General features: G+C 55.4%; 1 protein-coding gene across 2 annotated transcripts in view; it reads right to left on the bottom strand.

The window, feature by feature from the left end:
- Positions 1 to 22864, bottom strand: part of SUSD4 (sushi domain containing 4) — a 78346-nt gene that overhangs the window by 34817 nt on the left and 20665 nt on the right. The window contains exon 3 of one of the 2 annotated variants that reach the window (XM_027609817.2): positions 230 to 442. The exons of the other annotated variant lie outside the window; for it this stretch is intronic. Within the exon in view, the coding sequence (XP_027465618.1) occupies positions 230 to 442 (213 nt within the window). The remainder of the gene's footprint in view (positions 1 to 229; positions 443 to 22864) is intronic. 2 annotated transcript variants of the gene reach the window in all.

Genomic DNA, 22864 nt, shown 5'->3' with positions numbered 1-22864 from the left:
GCTCTCCTGCCCTGACAGAAACAGGACGGCCTGGGTTGTAATCGCGGTAGAAGAGAGACGCAGTGACTTGTGACGCCAAGCCGCCTTCGCCCCCGGCCCCAGCCTCAGTGCTCTCCCACCAGCATGCAGCATCGCCCCAGATGGCGCGGCCGGCATCCCGGCCCCAGGCTCCTGCGGCTCGTCCCCGCGCCCTGCAAGCGGCTGCCACAGGCAGGGGCAGGCACTTTACCTTCTTGCGCACAGAAGGGCTTATCGCTGGGGATCCAGCCGAGGGTTCCATTAAGATGTCTCACACACAGTCTCTTTGTAGGGCCCTTGAGCGTGAACCCATCTTGGCAGTGAAACTGGGTGACAGAGCTTTCAAGGAAAACCCCTCCGCCGGGCGTCCTGAAGCCATCCTCGGGGACGCCTGGGTCAGTGCACACCTGAAGGTCATCCAACCCTACATTGACAGAGAGAAGAGAAGCTGCCTCTGAATAGGTCCTTCTGATGCTGGGGGCCTTCCTGCGTTGTGACAGACCCTGTCACACACCGTGAGCACCCAGCCACTCCAGCACGTACGCATTCTGGTGCACGCCATACCCGGCTTCTTGCTTGGAACAGCGCCCGTTAGCGTCTCTGTCCAAAGGCCAAGTCAGCCTTTCACGGGGGCTCTGGGACAGGGAGGGGAGAAGGAAGCCACACAGGGAACCAAACAGGGTGAGATGCTGCGGGGGGTGAGGCGGGAGGGTCAGGGAGGAGGAGGCAGATTCTGAGCTGCCCTGCAGGACAGATGGACCACATTCCACGGACAGAACCGAGGCTGCAGGTGATGCAGGGCTGGCGTTCCACAGGACAGGCCTGAGCAGCGAACACCCTTCTCCTCTCTGCTCCTCACCCCTGCCCCACCTGCCAGGCCTCATCCAGGCTCCCTGACGGTCTGGGTATCTTCCAAACCCACCCAGCCACCCCCTCTGTGTCCCAACAAGAGCGCAGCCGCCACCGGTGCTCAGCTGGGAGCCATCCAGGGAAAAATAACCTGTTCATCTCTGTGTCCCACAGAATCCCTCATCACCCTCCATTGCCCTCACACATGTGCGAGGAATGAACGGAGTCCCAAAGAACCCACCCTCGCCCTTCATCGCCCCCCCCACGTGCGGGGAACAAGCAGAATCCCACGGAACCCTCCCTCGCCCCCACACACGTGCGAGGAATGAACGGAGTCCCACGGAACCCGCCGTCGCCCTCCATCGCCCCCACACACGTGCGAGGAATGAACGGAGTCCCACGGAACCCGCTGTCGCCCTGCATCACTCCACACACGTGCGAGGAATGAACGGAGTCCCACGGAACCCACCGTCGCCCTCCATCGCCCCCACACACATGTGAGGAATGAACGGAGTCCCATGGAACCCGCCATCTGGAAGCCCCTCCGTGGGGCTGGTCAATGCCGGCCCTCAGTGTCTGGCAGCCTCGAGAGGCCCCAGAGGGCTGGGCTGCGTGCAGGTGGCAGGGGACGGCTGAGGCCCCCAGTGAGTGGACATCAGCCAGACAGAGGGAGGATGGGCCTGAGGGGACGGGTGGGGCACAGAGGGGGGACGCGGCGGAACTCAATCCAGCAAAGGGGTGGCAGGAAGACCACCGGAAATGCCTCCCAGGCACCAGCTGCACCAGGATCTGAAGGAAGGTTTGTGAAAGGCCGACCCACAGACCCAGGTGCTCTCTGGTGGGTGGGGAAGGGCTGTCCTCCTGAAAAGCTCTCCAAATAGCTCTGAGCAGCCAGTCCAGCTCCTGGGAGGGACAGCAGGTGAGGTCTGTGGATTCTTGAGGCTCCTGCCACAGTCCTGGAGGGAAATGATGGGCCAGACAAGGGGGGAGCACTGGACCAGAGAGGTTGCAGGTCATACTAAGGACACAGAGGCTCGAATTCAGGGACTGTGGCCAGGGGGAGGGGAATGAGTTAAGAGAGGCGTCGAGGATGGCTGCCAGGGCTGGGCACCAGGCCTACATGCAGAGGGAGGGGACATGGTGAAGACCAGCCTGGGGACCCGTCCCGGTGCAGTGGCCGGGTGCGGTGAGTCTGAGTCCTCGGGACACCCAGACCGGGTGGGGACGACCAGCCAGAGAGCCAAGTCTGAAGCCGCGCTGTCCTGAGCCGCAGGTCTGCACACAGGCGGCAGCTGAAGGCACAGCTGGGCGGCCTCCTGGGAACACACACGGGGAGAGGACCACACATGGCTCAGACAGAGGCAGCCACCAAGGGCGTGAGAACACAGGATGGCCTGAGCAAGGCCGCAGAAGCAAGGGAAGGCGTCTCAGGGGGCAGGCAGGCCGCTGGCCGGAGAGGGAGTGGCCGGGGCGGCTTCGGGGCTGGACGGGCCTGTGGGGGAGCCTGCCCGCCCACGAGTGATGGGGAGGCCGCAGCAAGCGTGCACTTCCCCTGCACGGTGCTTCGTGGGGACAGAGAATCACAGGGCACAAGCCATCCCTGCGTTAGGGTCAAGGGAGGGACTTTTCTGTTACCGTATTAAAATTTGAGGATGAAAGAGATCTGCACCTGTGTCCACAAAGCAGGGAGAAAGAAAGCCTGCAGATGAGGAGCAGATGGGGAAGCAGGTGTGTGGGTTTGCTCAGTCCTGTGTGAACAGGTACAGAGACCCCAAAACCATTGACAGATGTCCTTTCCCTCAAAGGGTTTGCAAAGTCGTGAAGATGTGAGCCCCACCCCCGCCACACGACAATGAAAGGGCTGCAGGGGCAGCAGGGTGAGTGCCGTGAGCCCCAGGCCAGGGCTCGGACCAGCCCTGTCAGTGTTCCCACACCCACATGTGGGGCGGACAGTGAGTGCTGGGGGGCAGGGGGCTCTGGATTCTGGCTCAGATGTGCAGACGTGTGTGTTTCAACCTTGGCAGGGATGCCCTCCCTTCACCCGCCCCAGGACCCTCTCCCTAAGTTAATGCATAAAAAATCAATTTTTGTGTCTCTATTCTGTTTCTTCCTCCAAAGACTCACCCAGCAGTTTACAGAGAAATGGAAACCAGCCTGAGTTCTAAATTGATTTGGCTACATTTGATACAGTCTTCCTTTCTCAAATATGACTTTCCAGTTATAATAAGCCAAAAGATTGCTTTTCACACTGCTTTCATTTTTATGATTCTTTGCAGAGACTTCTCGTGTTGCTCACAGAACGGTCTGGTGGGTTTCAACAGACTCTGAAGTCCCCAGACCAGAGGGGTCAAGCCCTCATAATAATGCCCTTCTCTGGGGGGTGAAGACCCTGCATTCCTGTCACCACCCCGGCTTTCATTTGGAAGGAAGGGGCAAGAGAACATGTTGCCTTCCGCCCAGAAGCCAAGTACAAATTACAGTCCTACCCCTGATCTCTCCTGGGGTCACAGATGCGGGAAGGACACTCAGTGCCAGGGGTAGAGACGCCAGGGCCGAGGAGAGCGTCACAGGCCGGTACTCTGGGCCAGGCTTGCAGATTCCAGGCCCCAGGTGCTGCCCCCACCCAGCAGGCTGCTTCCCTGGACTCGGGTCCAGAGAGAAATGGTGTCCCCTGGGGTGTGGGGATGGCTGGCTTTCATGTCTTCACATCTCTAAAGTGCCCAAATAGCTTTAGGAAGACTGCATGCGTCTGGGTTCTCCAGAGAACATGGCCAGGGGGAGAGCTCACTCTCTGTCTCTGTCTCACACACACGCACACACACCAAGGACCTGGCTGACACAGGCATGCAGGCTGGGAAGTCTAAGATCCGCTCGGCAAGCTGGAGGCCCAGGGGGCTGCTAGTGTGCACTCCAGCCTGAGTCCGAGTCTGAAGACAGGAGGAGACCGATGTGCCAGCCTGAGGATGCAGACAGAGAGAAAGAAGTCTTTCTTACTCAACTTTTTGTACGATTCAGGCTGTCAACAGATTAGATGAGGCCCACCCACATCAGGGAGGGCAGTCTGCTCTACTCAGTCTACTGACTGCAACGGTGACCTCATCCGGAAGCACCCCACAGACCCACCGAGACTGCTGTGGGACCAAATGTCTGCACGCCCAGGGCCTGGTCGTGTTGACGTGTGAAATGTCTCTTGTATATACATGCTGTGTTCTGGACTGAACTTAGGAGAACTGTTAGGGATACCCCCTCCCAGGACTTATGAAAATGGGACGTTCCCCTTTCTTTCCACTTCCCCCAAAAGAAACATACTGGAAATCATCCCGTGAACTCTGTTCTCCTCCCGAAGCTGTGGCTGCTGGACTGTAAAGCAGAATTTGGAGCCTGGGAGGGCAGGTTCCCAGGGCCAGACCCTCCGAGCAGGCCAGCTACCCCCAAATGGGTGTGCGTCTGGTAGGCTGATCCCCACGTTACAGAAAACACCAAGAGAACGGCTCTGCAGAGACATGGCCCGGGCTGGGGACTGACCCTCCAGGGTACTTTGAAAAGTGGCATCTAGAGCTCTGGCAAGGTATGGACAATGACTGTCTTGCTCCATGGGATGAGGTGTCCGGAGTGAAGAATATGCTCTTCTTATACCGTCCCACCTTCTGACTGCTGGCTCTTCACCCTGTCCTTATTCCCTCTCCTGCGTCAGTGGCTGGGCCTGGCCAGCAGCATCCTGATGCTCGGACGGTCCAGGTGCGGAGACGCAGAACCTAGCCGTGGTCCTTCAGAGGCAGAAGATGTGGACAGGGAAGGAATACGTAAGGAGAGCACAGAGCTGGGTCCCTGAGGAAATTTTTCTGTCCTCACAGCATGGTTTTCCCATTTATTGTGAGAGCAGGAGTCATTCCTGCTGCTGGATGTGTGAGTCATCCAGGGCTGGATCTCAGGGAGGCTCAGCTCTCACCTGGGTTATCTGTCCTCTCAGAGAGAATGGTTTTCTGCCTGGGGAAGGGGGTGTGACAAGCTGAGGGGTCTGTGCCTATGACTGGTGGTCAGTGTGGCTCATTTGTTAGTGGGTGTGACTGCCCAAAGAGTCCCTAACCCCCACCTCTGGCCCTACACTGCCGAGGGAGGAGGAGGTGTGTGCAGGTGTGGATGGGAAGAAGGTTGTAAAACAAAGGAATTCAGTCCACTCAGGTTGGGAGAAGGGAGGAGGGTGAGAAGGTGTAGGAAAGAGCCTGTCTGTGCTCGGGGAGAGTACTTCGTGCCTCCCTCATTGTGGAATCCATCCATCCATCCATCCATCCATCCACCCATCCATCTACCATCCACCCATCTACCATCCACGCACCCATCCATCCACGCATCCATGATCCATCCACCCATCCATCCATCCATCCTCCATCTACCCAACTACCCTTCATCCTCCATCCATCATCCATCCATCCATCCATCCATCCACCCATCCATCTACCATCCACCCATCTACCATCCATGCACCCATCCATCCACACACCCATCCATCCACCCATCCATGATCCATCCACCCATCTACCATCCACGCACCCATCCATCCACGCATCCATGATCCATCCACCCATCCATCCATCCATCCTCCATCTACCCAACTACCCTTCATCCTCCATCCATCATCCATCCATCCATCCTCCATCTACCCAACTATCCATCCTCCTCCCTCCCTGCCTCCATCTCTCTCCCTCTGCCCTTCATTAGCAGCACCTGGGGCATGCCCACTCACTGCACAACATGCTGGGTGCTAGGAAGTGAAGGATAAGACATGGTTCCCCCACCCCAGAGTTCACAACCCAGTGGGAGACGCTGTGAGGCAGAGCACAATGCTGCCAGGGTGAGGGGTGCTCTAGGAGAGCTGGGCACAGGTGCCTTGATGGGAAGAGAGGTTCCTGATCAGACCCTGTGTGGGGAGGGATGGCTCCTGGGGAGGTATCCGTGAGCTAGTCCTGGAGAGTGGACACATCATGGGGACCATCCTTCCCTCAGCGGGGGTTCTGAAGCGTTCATCACCGCGCAGGAAACAGTCCTTGTGGTTCCTCCACCTTGACACCTCCTGGCACACGGTCTCGGTGAGATGGGGCTGGGGAACCTTCTGTGTCACCCGACACACGCCGACTCAGGGCAGTTGGCCACGGAGCCGCCACTGACCACAGTATGGCGTGGACGACATGGGCGGTGAGAGCCTCAGGAGAGGCCGCAGCTCGGGCCCAGGGAGAGGCTCCTGAGACAGAAGCAGCCGGGTGCAGTGCAGGAATCACACCCTCGGCGGCCCCGAGTAAAGGCGGGGAGGCTCGGTGACCCCGCGTGACCCCAAGGAGTCCCTCCTGGCAACACGACGCTCTCCTCCAGCAGATCTGAACACACCCAGCTTCCCCTGCACAGAATCTGCTTTTTCCCATCACCAGTGAGGCGGACAAAGTCTCTGAGACCACTAACCAGCGAGACGTCACTGTGCCTCAGCAAGCCTCTCGACCAGAAGGGAACCCTTCCTTCTGTCACGGCAGGGAAAGATCTTCAGAACGCCTTTGCTATGTTTGAAGACACTGAAAGCTTCGGCACCTGGCTTGTTGCGTTACAAGCACCAACAAAAGGCTGCTGGGCAGGTCCCAAGGGCCTGCTGGTGAGGGGCCCCTCCGACCCCCTTCGCACTGCCCCGGACGCCACCTCGGGCTTCCCCACAGCCACAAAAATCCCTTGCTCTCCGAACGGCCTTAGCTGATTATTCCAGTGAACGGGTGCATCCACAGCCCGTCCTGCTCCAGAAACCATGTGAGCTGGTGGCGTGTCTGTAACCAGTCACCAGCAACGACAAGAGCCAGAGAGACAACACTGAGGAAGTGACGTCTGGCAAAACCTATCCAGCAAATAAATCAACCCTCAACACCAATATTCTCAAACGCAATGCTCCACACTGATGGTGGTCAGGGAACACAGAACCATGAGCTTGCCAGAAGTTTCCAGCCACCTCACAGCCAACCGAACATTACCCACACATTCTGGAGGCCCGTCTTGTAAAGGTCAGGCTCGAACACTGGGAGGACCCCCCTCCCCGGTGACAGACATCTTCCCCAGAGTGCTCGAAGGACTCAGCACGGTGGCCCGGGGCTGCCGTGGACCACGGAGCTGAGCCTACTCCAGGCCCAACACCTTTCTAAGGAGAAGCCACGGCGGGCCACAGAAGACCCTCGCAAGAGTCGGAATGCAGGAGAAACAGCAAATTAACAATTTAACACTGTCACAATTACAATTAAATCAATGGGAAAACAGAATTTGCTTTATAAAAATTCACTTATAACCCGTATTTCTGTAACAAGATTGTTATTAAGTAGTTCCTGACCTTCTCCGTTCCAGCCTAAATAATCTCCACGTTTGGCAAAATTTCAGCTGTTTGTTTTTAAAAGGAAAAGGGAAGGAGGAGAGGAGGGGATTATTATAATCTATTTATATCCTCAGTAGGTCAACATACAGTGTCGGGCACTGGAGGAAAGCTGTCAACAGGCATTCACTCAACAAACCACGGGAGCCCGGACCCCCCGAAAAGTGAGCTTACATCTAGGACCGTCAGGAGTTTCTGATCTGCAAGTTGTGACCTTACAGCAAGTCACAAAATCAACTTTAAGGGTCACAACGTTTTGGAAACAAAATAAAAAGGAAAAGTCAGAGTGCATCCCACCCAGTAAGGGGAGAACTGTTTCGTGTGGTTTTAGTGGTTGTTAGTCTGCAAGATAAAATAGATTTGCTTCCATGGTTCACAGGCAAAAAGGTTTGAAAGACACTGCTTTAAATATACTCTACCCTGTCATCCTATTTGCAAACATAAATTTACCTCAAGTAATGTGGATGCTCTGGGTTGTGGAGGGAGGCTGTGCGCTTTGCATCCTGACTCGGCCATTTCTCTAGCTGTGTGGTCTTGGGTAAATTACTTCACCTCTCTGTGACTCAGCTCTCTTCATCTATAAAACAGGTACTAAGAATAAGCACCTGCTTCTAGGGCTACTGAGAAATGTAAGTAATGCAATGGCCAGCAAATGATAAGTTCACAAGAAACATAGGTAAGCTGTTATGTCATTGATATTCAGCCAGTTCCCTCAAGAACAAAAACATATGGCTTCATAAAGAGGCAATCGCCTGATTTCCTAGAACCACCTTCATTTCCAAAAATATCCGGGCTCTTTTCCTAACTTGCTCTAGAGTTGTCTTTGCAAATGGCTGTTGAACGTCAGAACGATAACAAATACTTCTAGAATCCTGCCCTCGGCAAACAGTTGAGTCACACAAAGCTCCAGAGTGGGCCTTCTGTGAATCGGGAGCCAGGCTTGGAGGGGAGGGCGGTGGGCAGCACAAGATGGTGGGCGCCCTGCAACGGAGCAAGCAGTCAGGCTCCCCGGCCCGGGCTCAAGGATGGGCACGCTCCTGGGGACCAGCGAGTCGGACCAAAACCAAACAGAACACATGCAGAAATTGCTCGAGCCAAAGAACAGGTTCAGGACAAATTTTCCGATACAAGATCAAAAATGCAACAAAGGAAATCAAAGGCTTCTAAGTTCATTTTGTCTGTGAATACAGCGTTCCGTCATGCCACAGATCCGCGCAGCATCCCTTTACGTATTTAAAGGGACATCTGGAAAAAGGAGACGCTGATCACTGTTACTATTTATTAGGCTAAACAGACTTCTCACTGAAAAAGCAGGATCCCCTGGGAAACACAGCCAAGACGCAGACGAGTTGCTGCGGGGCTGCTTCTGAGCCCCAGCACGGCGCACCGTTCATCACAGAGGATTCACACCCGCCTCACACCACGCACACCTACTTTCCCGGAGCCACCATGGCCTGGGGTCCACAGCCCGTGCCCGGCGCCCAGCAGGGAGGGAACTCTCCCCCCGGAAACCGTGAGAATGCTTCCACGTTTCACGAAGTATCCAGAGAGGAATACAAAGTCGGCTGCGTCTCAGCATCTGAGCAAGTAAATGCAGCAAAAGTAAATCTTAATAGCATAATTTAGACTTGATTAAAATGCATAAAGACCACAGATGTGGAAGTTGTCGCGCTCCCCATTTGATGCCAAAACTGGTATTTTCCCCCTCTTGATTTAATTCGCTTTGATTACCCAATTATTCTGAAATCCTTTCACTCGGTTTCAGCTCCTATAAAATTTTGGTAACGGTGCTAACTCATAACGTGGTTTCCACTCCAGTCTCAGTACTGCTCCATAAACGCGTGCCCAACAACAGGACAGAATTACTCCAGACTCCAATGTTACAACACGGAGAAACAGAACAAGCCTTTCTGCGTCTGAAATAAAGCAGCACAGAAAACCACCCATCAGAACAGTCCAAGGGTCTCTTCTATCAACAGGAGATGGGGCACGGACATCTCGTCGTTGACATAAACCTCGGGATTATTAGTTGACGACGTCGACGAACGTGGATAAATTACAAAGCTGATAAGTAAGTCAAAAATGGGTCTCTTTTCTAAAGCAAGTCCTTATCAAATATAAGGAGGCTGCCGGCTGGCCAGCTATGGCCCTGACAGGTCGCTCAGTCTTCTCACTAGATGAGGCGACCAGAAGACCTCCCAGATCCCCTCCACTCCTAAACTCCAGAATTTCTAGTCTCTCTCTGATGAAAACCAGTAATGACCTCCCAAAGCACACACCCTCAGACTGACCCAGCCCGGGAGACAACTCGTGGTGTAAAAAAAGAAAAAAATGTCTAGAACACATTCGGAAAGTGCCCGTGGCTCTTTCTTGTCTTTAAATCTTGAAGTGTCCTTTTGTTTCTGGAAGCAATCGCTGTAGAGCAATGCTCAAACTGTTTTCCCTGTGCACGGAACTTTACAGTTTGCAAAGTGTACATTTGATCTCCTTTCGTCCACGTAACAACCCCATGGGATCAATATAACATCTGATAGCATTCGTGTCCACGGTCACTTCATGAAAATCCAGCCGCTGATCAACAGCACTAACCTCACACAGTCTTTCCAGAAAGACTGTGTGTCCGCCCCCCTTCCCGCCAGTGGTTCCACCACAAACTGGAGTCCAGATCCCCTGGGAGGCAACCGTGGGCTGATGTCAGGCCACGGGGCTCGAGGGGATCGCCCTCTGTGCCCTGCTAACAGTTAAACCTCACTGTGTGCTCAGTCGAGTAACAGAGAGATCAGGGCTCTGTTTCAGTTTCGTTTGTTCTCTGGAGGAAAATCTGGCTTCCACTCCCTTTATAAAGCCGCCCCGACAAACCTGCCCACATGTCCGCTCAGTCCCCCAGGAGTCGTGGGTCAAAGCCACAACACCGCTGATTGTCCAGCTGTTGGGATTTGTGTCAACAGATCCTTCATCTGAACGTGTCGGGACCATCTAGACAGTGACGTGCCCCATACGCAATGTGTATCACCCGTCTCCTCTAAAGCTTAACGAAGTTAGATGCGATCTTTATAAAAATGTCTTGAGGGGCACCTGGGGGGCTCAGTCGGTGAAGCGTCTGCCTTCGGCTCAGGTCATGATCCCAGCATCCTGGGATCGAGCCCCGCATCGGGCTCCCTGCTCCACGGGAAGCCTGCTTCTCCCTCTCCCACTCCCCCTGCTTGTGTTCCCTCTGACAAATAAAATCTTTAAAAAAATGTTTTGAAAACTACAAAATAATATGCACATATGTATCAGCTGAAGCTTTTCAGCCACACAGAAATTACAGAATGTTCTTACTGGAAGGAATCTTAAAAGTTTCCCAAAATCATTTCCTTCATTTTATAGCTGAGAAATTTGAGACCAAAAAGTTTAACCGACTGTGCAGACTCACACAGCTCTGAATGAGGGGGGCCGAGAGCGCCAGGCCAGGTCTGTACCTGCTCGGGGAGGCCACAGCATGGCGCCCCCGCCCACGGGCATCCGACGACGTGCCCGTACCTCCGACCGCTACCGAAACCGACCTCCAGCAACACACACGGGGGTCAGGCTGTTAAACAGGAAGGATTTTGTCTGAGATCGGATGACAACATGAATTCGTTCCAACAGACTTGCACAGAGTGTCGTTCTTTTCTGACTATAGGACGCAGGAACACGACCTTTCTGATGCTCTATCCCTCCTCCAGCCACCTGCGAGCACGGAGGGTGAGGCCTTAAACACCTTCCTGCCACAGGTCAACGGGGCTGCAGGTAAAGCAGAAACAAGGAGGTCCACACGTGCCCTCACCGCCTCACAGAGGCCCGAACACCCCGCGTGTGGACCGCCTCCTTCCCTTGCCCTGCGCGGTCTCCCCGCTCACCACCAGCTGCCTCTGTCCCCAGGACAGCAGGGGAACCGGGGCACACAAGGGCCAGGGACGTGGGCTTCCAGCGTGCTCAGCTTAGGGGATGCAGCCTGATCCCCCCAGAGGCCTGGGCCCAAGACACGGGCTGGGGAACTTGCCATGGAGTCTGGGGGGCGCCACGGCAGCCGCCAAGGCCGGACGACCCAGCACTCTCCCTGCCGGCACCACAAGAGCCCCGGGTCCGACCCAAGGAGCATGGAAGGAGCAGGGGTGGAGCATCCCAGCTCCCCCACTCCCCGCGGAGTCTCGTCCCCCGGGCAGATGTCAGGCGGGAGCAGGGAGGAGGGACCCCGCAGCAGCTACTCCAGGACGCACCATGCCCCCGTGAAAGGCATCCCGAGCACAAGATGTATCCGTCCAAGGACTGGTCTTTTTGTCTGAGCCAGACAGATCTTTGACTAGCAGGCTCTTCTGACCTCGTTTTATCATTCACAAAACACAGGGAATCTGGTTTCCCCATGTGGCCTTGCACATCACCACCACCAGGGTCTGACTGCCGAAATCTAACCCCGTCCACACATGAGCTCCAGCACCGGGGGTGCCTGGCATGGAGGGGCAGGCCTCCCTGGGGGCCCAGTGGTGGAGAGATGGAGAGGAACCTTCTCAGAGGCAGGCAGGAAAAGGCTGTGTTCTACTTCACAGAGTCCTGGGGTCCTGCAAGGTCCTCCCTCTGCACAGCTGGGCAGGCCCCGGGACAGTGCTGTTCTGCAAACGGGGAGAGCGGCTTGTCAGAGCCGACCCCTGTGGCCCTGAGCTATGACTGTTCCATCAGCATGGCTGGCCACAGTGTTCTAGCCTCAGGCTGCGGCAAACCTGTGCGCTCCCCATCACTCCCCTCCTGGGGACCCTCGCACGAGACCACATAGCACCTGACTTGCCAGCCTGTGGGTCACACGGCACTTCCTCCGAGCACCCCCGTGGCAGGTGCCCGAACCACCATCATCACTAATGATCCATTCACACCATACAAGGCTCTGAAGATTCTCTGATCATTAAATGTGGGTGATTATGGGACAATTCACCACATAGTTAATTTAAAAAACAAAACACAAAATAGTATATGCATCATGATCCTTGTTTTCAACATACAAAAACACACACGTGCATAGAAGAGAAAGAGAGATGCCCAAATATGACCTGTGTTATTTGGGATTCAGGATTGAAGGATGAATTTTATAGCTTTCTTTATGCATTTCTGCATTTTCCAAATTCTCTGTGATGAACATTTATAATCAAGAAGCCCACATTACTGTTTTAAAAAACCCTGATGGCAAGGTGGTGTTAGACTGGCCAGGTGAGAGACGGCCTGCAGGACTCTTGGCAGACTTGCCATCTCAGAGATGAACAGAAAACGGGCTCTCCCAGGGCAGTGCATACTGAGGACCGGCTCTGTGTTGGCGGGTATTAAATCCACCGAGGCGCCTGCCAACCACACAACATCCCTTTAGTGGTATCCCTAAGTCATCTCCCTGCTGGAGGAGCGGTGCTGACTCCGAGCACCCTGGGCCCTTCAGGTCTACGGGGAGGGTCCCTGGCTGCTTGCACCACAATGCTGTGGCCGTGGTTGGCAGCTCTCCTCCCGGGACGGGGGCCCGCATGCTGAAAACCGGTGGGGCGCAGGCAGGGCAGGCACCGGGAGACCGGGAGAGCAAAACCGATGGATGCTGGGGATAAAACCGCCGTGTGCCCGGCATCGATGATGAACTGTTACATCCTATCCGGAATTACTAAATTTCTGAAACTGTATTATAAATATCCTGTCAATGGAGTTAGCTGGGGAAGAAAGGAGATGGATCAGGAACAGACTGAGGAAACACCGCCCATTCCCGAAACAACATCCTTCTCTCTGATCTTAGCTAAATGCTGCCTTGGAGCACGAAGGGAAACGCTGCACATGATGTAGGGTGTTCTCTGCGCAGCCTGGGGCTGCTAATGAGCAGCTTTGCTTTCAAAAGAATCATAGTCAGTAAAGGGCATCGAAAGACACCCCGTTCATCACAGATTTCCACCCTCGCCCACGGCGTGAAATGCTGCCTTACCGCAGGGACCGAGGGGGCTTTGTGAGCAGTCCGAGTGGGAATACACTAAGATGAACACAAAGAAAAAAAAATGCAAGCAGGTATTTGTTGACGCAGAAATAGGCTCAGGCTTTTTTTTGTTATTATTTTTCCTGCAAAATTTTGTAAGATCCCCAAACCTCTGTAACACAGAAGCAAATTAGTCTTTCCTTCTCTATTGCCAAGACGCAGCCCGTACCATCGTCACTGGCCAGAACCCAGTACAAAGTGGGGGTATCTGCGCTGAGGACGTGCATGAGCCTGAGGCTTGCACTGCCCTTCTGTCCTCGTTGCTAGAAGAGCGGCATTTGAGGTCTGGGATTCAGCAGCTGGCTAATCTTCCCCCGACTCACATCACCTGCTCATTCCATCTCCTTGCTGTTATTCCAGAGAGAAGCTGCAGGTGTGCCCCCGCCCGTAGGGCATTATTAATTAGAGCCAACAGGCTGAGCAGAAATCCCGTGCCTCATCTGCACGGCTAATGGTTCGGTTCGTGAATGCTGGTGCTCAGAATATTTCATTCCAGCCAACCCAAAAACACCGTAGGACTCTGCTTACATTTCAGGCTCGTGGACCCTACAGGCCCCAACAGCCGTACCCTGAGCAGCCATGCAAATGAGGTCGTCATAATTTCAAAGTTGGAGAGGAAGAGAATGAAGCAGCTGCTGTCTAATTTTTTATGGAGCCTACAATTGGTCTCATTAGCTGGCAAACAGGACAGGCTGGGCATGAAAGCAGGTCTGGCCTCACCTCTGCACCAGAAAAAAAGGTGATTCATGTGGAATCACTCCCTGGGCTTGGGGGCGGGTGTGCCCGGCGGCAGCCGCTCGCTCTAGCACCTGGGGAACTTACAGAAACTTCCAGGCGAGCAGGAATCTGCCCCCCTCGCCACCCCACTCCCAGGAGGCAGCCCCTGGTCCTTGGGATCTCCCGGGTGACTCATCTCTTTCTGACCCATAGCAGTCCTCCGACAGCACACAGGAACAGGATGACCCAGGATGGGGACAGGCCACGTCAGAAACACCAGCCATGTGACCAGGGGGTCGGGGCTGTGAGCCACGGAGGTCAGCCTGCCCTCGGGGGAGGAGCGGGAGCTGAAGACGCAGTTCGACCCCGTGCGGCCCGCGATGTAGTCAGCCGTGCCTGTGGTGCTGAAGCCCCAGCAGACGTTCGGACGCACATACTCGGGTGCGCTTTCTCTGCTGGGGATGCACGCGGACGCACCGGCAGGCCGACGGGTCTGAGGACACGCACTTGGTGTTCGGGACCCTGCCCGCCGTCGCCCTGCATGTGTAGTCTCTGACTGGCCTGTATTTATGATCAACTGTAATCCAAGTACCGCACTGCCCCGAGCTCCGTGAGCGCCGTAGTTACCGAACCTGATGGGCAGAGGGAACTCCCAAACCTACAACCAGCCCGTCGGGGCACAGGAGCCGGCGGCCCCCACAGCTGCAGGCCCCTCATGGGGTCCCTGCTCACTCCGGAGGGTGGCGGCAGGACAGACAGACCAGCTGGACCTGGTTTTCGATCGCAAAACCTGGGGCTGAGCTGAGGCTCTATCATCACTCAGCTCTATGATTTCACGCAAGTCACTAAACGGTTCGTTTGCCCAAAACTCAGTCTCCACACGGAGGGCCACATGGAGCCACAAGGGCTGAGCAAAGCATCCCCCCCCACCCCCCACCCAGGACCTGGGCGAGTATTCAGTGGACAGACAGCCGCTCCAACCTGGGGAGAAACAGGAGGGCAGACATCAGCACATAGGGAAATGCTCCAGAACCTTCTGGGAAGTCCTCCCTCCCAGCATGGGCCGCATCAGGGTCCCCCTCAGGCGGGACAAAGAGGCCCAGCCAGGGGCTCTGGGGCCACCACTTGTCTTCTATGTTGGGGTTACAGGTAAGACTCATTTGAAAAAGGTTTCTGCCGCTCTAGTTTTAGGTGTGTCTTGGGAAACAGATCTGTCTGGTGTGGCTGCCCCTCAGCCCCTGTGGACCCACGAGGTCGGAGGGGCCAAGCCTGGGGAGGGAGAGGCTATTGCAGAAGTCAGTTCCGGATCTGAATGCAGGGCAGTGTAGCCCGGGCCCCTCCCATGACCCCACCAGGGCCTTGAACCCTGGCACAGGACTGGGCCCAGAGGGCAAGGGGGCGCCTCGGAGGCAGTGCTTCCAGGGTCCCCGTGAACCCCAGGGACAAAATCCTCCCAGCCAAGCCTGAGTCGGGATGTGTCTGGTCTCAACCTGGTTATGGAAAGATTCGGCTCTGAAATCCCACTCGGTCCTTCAGAAAGGCCTCAGGAAGCCCTGGGGACACAGAGCTGCCAACAGCCCCTTCCTCCTTCACCCCCAGAAGCACGCTGCGTACTGAGGTTCTGAAACTCAAGGCTCTGCTTCTCACGAGGCCAAGGCCTGGCTGGCCGCGGCCGCCCTGAGGTTGCCCTGACTTCGCAGGAGCCCCTGGATGCTCGGCCTTCTGAATGCAAGATTCCTAAGCCTGTGGGCTCTGCCTCCTTCAGAGGGTGAGGCAACAGCCTCCCCTTGGGACACCCTCTTTCTGCCCTGCCGGCATGCAGGCAAGTCCCGAGCACACACACGGAAAATGCATGACCGGCCAGGGCATGCAGCAGCAGGAGCCTGGATGGTCCGGCGTCACAGCGCTGGGCACGCGGGCTTCTCCCAGCATCAGCGTCCTTCCCGGGGCTGAATTGTACTCCACAGTTCGTGTTTTTCCGTGAAGAGCTCCACACCGACCTCTCCGACCAGCAAAGTAACAAAGGATGTGACCTCGCCTAGAGAGCTGGGGGTGGGCGGTGGGGGGGTGGGGTACAGGAGCTCCAGGCACGGGTGCGAATCCAGCTCTGCCGCTTCCCGGTGGGGCTGAGCCCCTCTCCATCCCGCAGGGTTCCTGTGACTCACTGAAACTGGGCTGGAGTTCACCCACTCTGTCAGGGCAGGTGGTTCCCTCTTTTCTCTGAGGCTGGTCATCTTGGGAGGAGGAGGGCCTCCGATGTCTCCCCCCGGCAGGGAGGAGGGGAGTGTCCTGGAGGCTGCCGTTCTTGCAGAGGTGGGAGAGCCCTGGGGAGGGGTGTTGGTCTCTCGATTTATACTTTCCCCGAAGCCCCTGCTTTGGGCCTGCTCTCTGCTGCAGGTGGTACCCCCGAATCTCTGGCCGGGGCATCCGGAGAGTGAAGGTCTGCACCTGCTGAGGGGGACGGCTCATCCCGAGGCCCCGGCTGGGGAAGCGCCTGAATCTGACTGCTCCTGCAGGCTTTTCTGCCCCCACCTGCCCCAGCTTCTGCAGGACCTCCTGGGGCTCCGCGGCCCAGGAGTCAGCAGCCCGGGACGGGCACCCTCACGCTGCTCTTCGAGGCTCTGCCGACTCCTCGGTCCACCCTCCACTTTTAAAAAATTAGAGGCTGTTTTTGCATTGTCGCTTCTCCTGTTTCGCTTCTCCTGTTTTCTGTGTTGGTGGGGTTTTGCCTTTTCTTATTCCTTAATTCTCATTTTAGTGGAGTTTGGGAAGGAGAAAAAATATCCACGTGTTAAATCTGACAGCTTTAGCAGAAAGCCCTAATTTCAACTTCTTTCAGAATAATTTTTTTGTGCGTGGGTGATAGTACGAGATGCGTTCTCAGTGGTTTATATGTGCAATCTCGCTGAATCCTCATGCTCGCCCTGGAAGGAGGTGCTGACACCAGGGCGGACGGCCCTGCAGATTTAAGCCACCAGGGTTGGTGGCTCGAGGTGGGTCTGGGTCCTCCCACAGCCACCTCCCGTCACCAAGGATCACAGAATAACTCAGGTCAGTGCCCAGGATGTGTGTTTTTAGTCTCAGATCCAAATTACAGCCTTAAAAACAACTACTGACCTCTGGTTGAAACACACAGAAGCTAGGAAACTGTGTGTTCAATGGGCCGGGAACGTGGGCTCCCGAAGGTTGTTATAGATGCCAACAGCATCTATAGATTTCCCAGCAGCGGGAAATACCCAATTTTTGCAAGAGCTCGCCGAGGTCGTTTAGTCCCGGTGGTGCTTGTTGGAATTCAGCTGCGTGTCTGGATACAGATGTATCATTATATACATACTGTAACACTTCCTGCAGGGCCGTGTGTCCTCCGCCGCCCCCTCGAGCCCAGCCCAGCCGTGCTCCCTAACAGCACCCTCCCAGTGTGTCGTGAGCCTCATCTTACGTATTTTATGGCTGTGTGTAGCGTCCCCGACGTGCCCCCCTGAGGGCTGCTGCACGTCGTAACTGGCGCCAGACGAGGAGGCGCCGCGCTCCGAGGCTGGAGAACAGGCGCCTCCGTCCCCACGGCTCAGCCCTCTGCAGCGACTGGACCAGGCTGGGACTTCGTGAAGCGGGATGCGGGCGGGCCGGCAGCTGGAGGGGCCAGGAGGCGAACGGCAGAATGTCCTTTCAGGGCCACGAAGTGCTCTCCAGCGGCCTCGTGACTTTACCGCTGTCTTCAGCACAGTGTGCACATGTGTCCTTCAGTGTGTGCGGGGGTGCTCTCCCGGGGAGGACGAAGGGGCACACGCACTCCTGGCCGGGGCAGGCGCGGCCCGGAATCCTCGCCAGCGCCCTGTGGAGGAGCGGATGGCGTCTGCCCGGCCCACTGAGGAAGGAGAAGGCGCACTCCTCACGTCCCAACGCCGGCCCGGATCCCCTGTGCCCCTCCGAGTGGTGGGAGCGCAGCCAGGAAGGACACTTGCCCTTCTGGGTGACATCGGAGGACGAGCTCAATGTATAGTTGATGGGAAAATGCACCCGTCGACGAGTATACATTTTGAGTTGTTTTCCTTAGAATTCTGTAGAACCTCCGTTAACTTTCAGTATGTTTTTGTTAGAGTCATGTCTTCTCTGAGTTTTGTTTTATGGCTCCGTTCGATCAAATGACAGTATTATTTGGGAATCCTCTTATTTTGGAATTTGCTTATTGTTTTTTCTTTTTCTCGGCACATGGGAGGGTGAGGAAGACAGGAGAGAGGGGACGTGACGCCACACCACATAAGACGACTTTCAGCCCCATCCTGGCTGGGGACGACCGAAGTAAGCAGGCACTCAAATTTCCAAACGCCTTGGCTCCTTCCCCCGTGGCAGAACGAGGGCACAGGACTCGTAGGCCCATCTCGACCGCAATGGGGGAGCACCAACGCCAGACGCCATGCTGACGGGGGGGGGGGCTGATAACAGCACATGCAGTCCCACGATGCCGTGTGGCCCTGCCGAGGGCCCACTGCCTGCTCTTTGCTCCGTCCTGTGGAGGCCGCACTCCGACCCCACGTCCCAAGTGTTGTCGTGGTGTCTGGGGGGAGGAAAGTCCAGCCGTCCCGGTGGGGGCGGGTGTGCTACGCTGGCCTTGAGCTCTTCCCAGAGTCCTTGCCCCACGGCCACCAGGCATCCTGCTGGCATCCAGGGCCCGAGTCAGCCGCTGGTGAACGCTTGGGTGTGAGGTCCCCTGGCAGAGCTGCCTGCCACTGGTCTGTCCTGAGTCTCGGCCTCGTGCTCAGTCGCATCCCCAGCCCATCTCCTCTCCACGGCCGCCCCCCGTGCACTGCTGGCCCTCCGTTCTCCGCTACCCACCGCTGCAGCGTTTCCCTTCCATGGCGGATGTGTCCTGGCGATGCCAAGGCACGGATGCAGGGAGTAAGTGCCCTCAGCCGTGTCTTCTCAGGGCCCTGGTGCTGCCCCCACGCCCCCTCCCTTCCCCAGCACACACACACACACACGCCCAGCCCCCACACTCCTGACCACACACGTATGCACAAGCGCACGCACGCATCCCCAGCCATCTATCTTCCTAATTGCCTGCTGCACAGCATCTCCCAGCTTCTATCTTGCATCAGTTATTTGGCAAAATATCCTAAGTTTATTAATTTAAAAGAAGCATGCTAAGTCCTTCCTGTGTTCCAAGCTCTGTACCTGAGACTGAGGTTATAAAGATAAATAGATGGTGAATTCTCAGAAGCTCCCAGTCCAGATAATGTTCTCTGCAGAATCCGAGAGGTCTTAGCTTAGAAAGAAGTACCTTTTATTTCTGCTCGTTTCCTGGTGAAGAGCGTTCCCTTTCCTCACTCAGGAAGGCAGGGAATCGCCCCAAGCGATGCTAGAAGTCCCTGCGACTTTGTCGGCAGCAGAAATCACGGGTGTTTTTGTTCTACTTGTCGTGAGTATCTCAAAATATCATCTATGCTCATCATTCCTTTGAAATTAGGGCAAATCATTAGAGCCAGTGGTAAATCTCATCACTTGATGTGTTAATAAAGACACACACCACATCACAGATCTGTTTTTAAAAATATCTTGATAACTATATTTCAGTACGATCACTCACCTTTATAATCCTCTGCATTTTATGTTACGCATAAAAATGTTATATTCATGGGTCCATTGCCTTCAATGGAACACCACCAGGGAGGGACCCACAGCACAAAAAGATTTAGAATGCCTGGTGTGGTTGGATTGACAGATACACGACTAAATAATTATAGTGCTGTGGCAGGTGAGGCTGGGGACGTGAGCACAGCGTTCAGAGGCACAGAGGGAGAGGCTCGGCCCTGCGCAGGGAAGTTGGAGGTCTTCCCAGAAGAGCCAAGGGGAGCTCAGTGACAGCGAGGAGGATGTCAGCGCACACGGCTTAGCAGGTGCGAGGCAGGGTTCTGAGCACCTCCTGTATAATATCTCTGAGCCCTCCTATCAGCCCTGGAAGGTAAGCACCTTATCATTCCTCTGAGAGAGTAGGAAGCTGCAGCCCAGAGGGGCTCACTGACTGGCCCCAACCTGTTCAGCGAGAAATAGGCTAATTTCAGGGTCAAAGGCAGGTTGTACGTTCTGGTATCTGGCTTCTTTTGGCCACGTGTGCTTCGCCCCCAGGATGCAGGAGGCAGTCTCGGGCCAGGGCCTGGGTGGGCACCAGTGGCCAGTGTGCCGCTGGAGGGTCCCTGCTCTTCAGGGGGGAGGGCAGCCGCTGACTCGGGTCTGGAGAGGTGAGGCAGGGTGAGGGTGCTCCATGCCTGAAGGTCACACCGCGTCCCACCTCTGATGAAGGAACGCAGGCACGGATCTCCTCTGTGCCACAGAACACCATGAGGTGGGGGAGGAGAGAGGAGTTGGACTTGACTCCTGTGGAATTCCACCTACAGGTTTAAAGGACAAAATTGAACTCCTGGAGGAAGCGTTATAGAGAAAACACTCTTGTCCACAGGAAAGGCAAAAAGAAGCACATCGGGGCTGGCAGTGCCTAGCACTTGCGCAATGGTCCCTGGGTCCTGCCACAGCCCAGACCACTGCACCTGTGCACACACAGCCCCTGTGGGTCTCAGCGGTAATCACGGACGGTCAGGCGGTCTCCAAGCTGAGAAGCAGCATATGAAGAAACAGGACACACCCCAGAAGAAAAACATAACCATTCATAGCCCCAAAGATAGGAAATAATGCATCCACACAACAAGAGAACATATGCAAGAAACAAGAGCAGAATGCCATTCTAAAAATGATTAGATAAAAAGGAAAAGTTCCTAACAATTAAAACATGGTAGCTAAAAAAAAAAAAAAAAAAAAAAAAATATGGAAAAAAGTTATGGAAATCTCTCAGAAAAGGGAACAAAAAAATCTAAGAGATGGGAAGTCGAGGAGAAAAGATAAGAACAATACGGGGTAAGTCTGGGAGTTCTGGTGTCCTGCTGATATGAAATCCGGGAAGAAGAGGGGAATGAAGAGTGGAGTTGTCACAAGTGAGGGGCACAAGCCCCCCACTGGACAAGAGACAGGCAACCGAACAGACCCCCAGACCATGCACAGTACTGGGAAATCTCAGGGAGCAGACATAAAGGGAAGACCCGAAGTTTCTGGTGGCAGGAGGGCAGGTTACACTGAAACCGAGAACCAGAATGACCCCAGACTCCTCGGTGGGAGTTCTAGAAGCTGGAACCTCTGGGGTGATTCCTCCAAGACTCTACCAGTCACGTGTGAGTCGAGGAGAGAAGACATTTCAACAGTCAAATCCCACAATAGTTATCTCTCAAACCCCCTGATTCAGGGAGCTCCTAGAGCATCTGCCCCACCAAACTTGGGGCTCATCCAAGAAATGGGAAGACAGACTCAGAAAACAGGGAACCCAACACAGGGGGTCAGAGAGATCGCAGCAAACCTGGAGAACAGCTTTCCGGGCCCAGGCAGCAATCGGTGGGCTCAGGAGGAACGTGCCCAGGGAAAGTGGGAGTGATCGCTTACCCAACCGACTGCATTCCACCACACAGAGCAGAGCCTCGAGAAACTGAGTGTTCTTCTAGAGACTCGGGGAAGAATTAAGTATAGAGACACAGAAAATACTGCCAAAGAGAAAACTAAACAAAAACCAACAAGATGATGGGTAACTCCTGGAAAAACACAAACTGTTAAAAAAAAAAAAAGCAAATATTACCCACGTACATGTGGCTCAGCAGAAAACGGCACTCACAGAGTTCCTGAAGCCTGAATAGTGACCACGGTTTGACAAAACTGTGGAGACAGCTGCCTGATAGCAGGAAAAATGGGAACCAGGGAAGGGATCGGTCATGCTGTCCGTGTTAAGAAGCCAACAGTAACATCCAAAAACCCATAGGTAAGGTTTATGCCTCAGAAAACGTGGGAGCCAGCAAACAACTCTGAAACAGTGAGTGTTTGGAGCGACCAGTCCATTCACAGAGGGGAGGGTGGGCGGGAAGGGCATGCTGGACGCAGGAAGCCCAGGCCCCGGACCTGCAGAGCTGGGCAGACGACCATGCCACTCACGGAGACAGGGAATTGGGGAGAGGAGCACTTTGAGAGAATATACTTCAGTTCAGGCAGACTGGGGAAGTGGGGGGTACACACCCTGAGCAGGTGCAGGGAGAACTCCGAGTGGAAGGAGGACCCCAGGTCTGGTGGAAGTTGAGTCCAGGCTGCATTGGCTGACTCGGACGGACAGACGGACGCCCAGGAAGAGGAACAGCTGGTGGGTGATGCCCGGCGGCCATGGGAGGAGACTCTCTAGAAGGAGCCGTCAAGGGCCACAAAGAGCTCAAGGGAATTGAGAACAGACAACTCCACGATGTCCGTGGGTTGATGCTCACGTGTCCTCTCAAGGTAACACCTGCCAGGAGGATTTTGGAGGCGTGGGGGCCGGAACCACACTGTGGCGGGTTGAAGAGAGAGTTGCAAGTGAGGAGAGAGACTCGGTTCTGTCCAGGGCCGGCTGCAGAGGAGGACAGTGGGAGGGCAGGCCAGCAGTGAGTAGGGGCTGGGTCGGAGAGGCACCTGCGGCTGTGCCCGGGAGGAACGTGTCCTCACACCCCGTGACAGCCGCCATCCTGGGATGCCAGGAGCTTCTCAAGCCTGTGAGCGGCAGGTCCACAGGCCAAGGAAAGTGTGGACCAAACCCCGCAGGTCCCGAGACTCACTGACACGGCCCTCACCTGGGGCACACCTGCCCCCCAGTGCCAGCAACAGCCCGCAATCCTGCAGGAATCACGGTCCCCGAGGATGACTCCACGGCCCAGTCCTGGGATGGCATCTGCCTGTGATGTGGCGTCTGCACCAGAGCATCGTGCGTCCCGTGAAGAAGAAGGAACGAGAGGCCAACACCCGCTGTCTGAGACCCGGGA

The sequence above is a fragment of the Zalophus californianus genome, chromosome 10, assembly GCF_009762305.2.
Source record: "Zalophus californianus isolate mZalCal1 chromosome 10, mZalCal1.pri.v2, whole genome shotgun sequence".
In the NCBI taxonomy this organism is placed as follows: domain Eukaryota; kingdom Metazoa; phylum Chordata; class Mammalia; order Carnivora; family Otariidae; genus Zalophus; species Zalophus californianus.
This window is presented reverse-complemented; position numbering and strand designations above follow the sequence as displayed.